This window comes from Molossus molossus, unplaced genomic scaffold, assembly GCF_014108415.1.
Source record: "Molossus molossus isolate mMolMol1 unplaced genomic scaffold, mMolMol1.p scaffold_m16_p_20, whole genome shotgun sequence".
Classification (NCBI taxonomy): domain Eukaryota; kingdom Metazoa; phylum Chordata; class Mammalia; order Chiroptera; family Molossidae; genus Molossus; species Molossus molossus.
Genome location: NW_023425356.1, coordinates 21,409,238 through 21,413,235, shown reverse-complemented (window position 1 = coordinate 21,413,235; position 3,998 = coordinate 21,409,238). Strand labels below are relative to the sequence as shown.

At 38.4% G+C, this 3,998-nt stretch overlaps 1 protein-coding gene and 1 non-coding gene across 2 annotated transcripts; both read left to right on the top strand.

Annotated features, from left to right (window-relative positions):
- Positions 1–683: 683 nt before the first annotated feature.
- CTXND2 (cortexin domain containing 2) lies at positions 684–851 on the top strand. The gene has a single exon (XM_036272053.1). It carries the CDS (start codon positions 684–686, stop codon positions 849–851), a length of 168 nt encoding a protein of 55 aa, XP_036127946.1.
- An 848-nt stretch (positions 852–1,699) lies between these two features.
- Positions 1,700–1,803, top strand: LOC118638101. The gene has a single exon (XR_004961058.1). It is a non-coding gene; the product is annotated as a U6 spliceosomal RNA (small nuclear RNA).
- Positions 1,804–3,998: the final 2,195 nt, after the last annotated feature.

The following is a 3,998-nucleotide window of genomic DNA, read 5'->3' as shown; positions in this document are numbered from 1 at the left end:
TGTAGTGAGTTTTGAAATTGGGAAGTAGAAATCCTCTGACTTTGTTCGTTTCAATATCATTTTGGTGGACTACATTTTAATAACTGAAACTGACCATTTCTGGGGTGTACCTGATTTTTCATTAAGATATGGGAATGACAGCAGAATTAAATATAGTAATTGGGGGGGGGGTGTTTTATGTTCATACCCAGTAGGTTAAGACTCCACAACAAATTAGATCCAATAAGTACTCTTAAAATTTGAAAAACACTTAGCAAAAAATTTGGACTTAATACAGAATTGGGATGGTCAGGACAGGTTTTCCTGGATCTTACAGGACGAGGGAGCCCCAATTGATTTCTGAGTTATTCATATTTGCTCATGTTTTGCTTTAGAGAAATTCCCCAGATATTTTGTTTTTACATGTGTGCACATCTTGAAAGTCACCTATACTAACTTTATGCCTTTCATAAGCACTTCTTTGATATATATTGCTGGGGTTGTTTTTTTTTGTTGTTGTTGTTGTTGTTGTTGTTGTTGTTGTTGTTGTTTTTGCAATCCCTCTTTGGTTTCCACATAGTGTTATTAAGAAAGCACATATACACACCTACAAACCAATAAACTTGTTTTATCCTCTCTTGTCTAGGAATATCACAAATCTGAAGATATACCCGAGGAGTTAGCTACAGCTGGACAGGGTTTCCATGGATGATTCAAGCCTGTCCAGCACTGTCGATGTAGACAAAGGCTTTGCCATTGCCTTTGTTGTTCTTCTGTTTCTTTTCCTAATAGTGATGATTTTTCGGTGTGTCAAGTTGGTAAAGAATCCCTATGAGACCACTTTCACAACCACAGAATCATCTCTGAGCTGAATTATGATAAAACCTGGTAAACTCCCCCTCACAGGAGATTTGAAATCTTTTATACAGACTATTGTGATCCAGATTTTATATTATTTCACCTCCCTATTTCTCAGCCTTCTCACTCTTGCACTCCACAATAGGCACATGAGAATGACTTGAGAATAATAAAGAGAATGAAACACAAGCCAGTTTGCATTGTTCTTGTTCAGGGAAATGGTTACAAAAGTGGGATAGAGACAGGTTGAACTCATTTATTGATTAAAATAAGGCCATGGATGCCAATGATAAATTCAATAAGGGATTATCATGCAAAATTTAAAAGAAATCAACACCAAAAATCCAGTTAAAAAATGGGCAGAGGACCTGAATAGACACTTCTCCAAAGAGGACATACAGATGGACAATAGACAAAAGAAAAGATGCACAAGGTCACTAATCATCAGGGAAATGCAAATTAAAACCACAATGAGATATCACCTCACACCTGTCAAAATGACTATCATCAATAAATCAACAAACAAGTATTGGTGAGGATGTGGAGAAAAGGGAACCCTGTGCATTGTTGGTGGGACTGCAAATTGGAGCAGCCACTATGGGAAACAGTATAGAGGGTCCTTAAAAATATAAAAATGGAATTATCTTATTATCCAACAATTCCACTTCTAGGTATTTATCCAAAGAAACCCAAAACATAAATTCAAAAAGATATATGCACCCCTATGTTCATTGAAGCACTATTTATAAAGGCCAAGATATGGAAGCAACCCAAGTGCCCATCAATAGGGAAGTGCATAAAAAAGTGGTGGTACATATATACAATGGAATATTACTCAGCCATAAAAAATGATGAAATCTGGGCTTGCTTCAGCATGCATATACTAAAATTGGAATAATACAGAAAAGATTAGCATGGCCCCTGCTCAAGGTTGATCTGCAAATTCATAAAACATTCCATATTTTAAAAATAATAATAATAATGAAATCTTACCATTTTGGACATCATGGATGGACCTAGAGGGTATTATGCTAAGTGAAATAAGTCAGACAGAGTTCCACAAATACCATATGATTTCACTTACATGTGGAATCTAAAGAACAAAAAAACAAACAAAACAGAAACAGACTTATAGATGCAGAAAACAAAATTATGGTTGCCAGAGGGGAGGGGTGAAAAAGTGAAGGAATTAAGAAGTACCTATTTGTTGCATAGCAAAAGGAACCAGCATCAAAATGAAAGAGAACCCACTGTATCGGAAAACATATTTGTCAGTGATACATCTGATAAGGGGTTAATCTCCAAAATATATAAAGTACTCATACAACTCAACAAAAGGTAGACAAACAATCCAATTAAAAAATGGGCAAAGAATTTAAATAGACGCTTCTCCAAACAGGACATACAAATGACCAAGAGACATGTTGGGGTCAAGCGAGGGCCCTTTAAGAATAAGTTGGCTGTACGTGCAGAATCTGTTTGCCTGCTTGCAGTTTACTGCCTGAAGGTCCTTGAAGTATCGCCTTGAGGAGCATTCCTGAGATAAGGCCCCTGGTTGGTGTTGAAGCAGTAAAAGCTTTTGATAATTGAGAATTGTTTTCTCTGCTCATGCACCCTTTTCCTCCCTCCCCTGCCTGACTTTTCCCACAAGTATATAATCTGTTACCAATCTTCAATAAAGTTGAGACTTGATCAGAGCCCTGTCTTGTCTCCATTTCTCGTGTCTCTTGTCCCTCCTCATCCTCACTCCCCCTCTAGAGTCCTCGTTGCTCGACCTGCGGGACGGGTCAGAGACATATGAAAAAATGCTCAATGTCATTAATCATCAGAGAGATGCAAATTAAAATGACAATGAGGTATCACCTCACACCTGCCAGAAGGGCTACCATTAACAAATCATCAAACAATGTGTCCCTTCACGTTGATGTTTCTTTCTCTCTCTCCCTTCCTCTCTCTCCCTACCACTCTATCTGTACAAAAAAAATGGAAAAATATCCTCGGGTGAGGATAAAAAAAAAAAAAAGAAAAGAAAACAAATCATCAAACAAGTGCTGGTGAGGGTGTGGAGAAAAGGGGACCCTAGTACACTGCTGGTGGGAACACAGACTGGAAAACAATATGGAGTTTTCTCAAAAAATGGGAGTCCAGTCCGCCCTCCCTCTGCTGGAGCCCAAGGACTCCTGGGAAGGTCAGTTCCAGTTAGTGCAAGTTTCATGGAGTCCAGCACAGCAGTGAGTTACTTGTTTCAAATTGTTTCATGCCGAATCTGCAGCCTGCTCTGGGGTTCGAAGCCAAGGACATCACCCAGAAGTGTTGCTGGCGGAAGAGGCAGGGGATGGCATTTTATGTATTGTAAATCAAACCTGAATCACAAGACAGATGTAGTTCCTTTGGTCTTTGTGCAAAATTGTATTATTTCCTTGAGGAAATGGTTTTACCTTATCAAAAGAAAAAATAAATTTAAGCATTCTATAGTAAAAATAATTTACACATCTGATGTCACCATGAAGCAGTCTGCTGGAGGATGAGAGAGACCCATGGAGGTGAGCCAGTCATTCCAGCTAAGAGCACCTGACCTCCAGTCAGCTCCCAGGTATTAATCAAGTCCAGTCAAGAACAGCAAAGCCACTTAGATGACCACCTCAGATTCATGAACAAATAATAACTGCAGCCTGCCATTGAGGTTCTATTGTTGTTTGTTATGCAACATTATTAAAGCAATAGATAACGGTGCAAAAAAAAAATTAAAAATGGAACTGCTTTTTGACCCAGTGATCCCACTTCTAGGAATATATCCTAAGAATCCTGAAAAACCAATCAGAAAGAATATATGCACCCCTATGTTCATAGCAGCGCTATTTATAATAGCTAAGATTTGGAAACAGCCCAAGTGCCCATCAGTGATACACAAAGGAATACTATGCAACTGTAAAAAAAAAATGGCACTCTTACCCTTTGAGAGGACATGAAGAGACCTGGAGAGTATTATGCTAAGCAAAATAAGCCAGAGAAAGACAAGTATCACATGATCTTACTTATATGTGGAATCTAATAAACAAAATAAACTGATGAACAAAATAGATCCAGAGACATGGAAGCATGGCACAGACTGATTAATCTCAGAGGGAAGGGAGAGAGGGGTGGGAAGAGATTAAGCAAAG

Bases quoted from the DNA above. Each gene is read 5' to 3' on its own strand.
- CTXND2 (XM_036272053.1), top strand. From the start codon at position 684: ATGGATGATTCAAGCCTGTCCAGCACTGTCGATGTAGACAAAGGCTTT.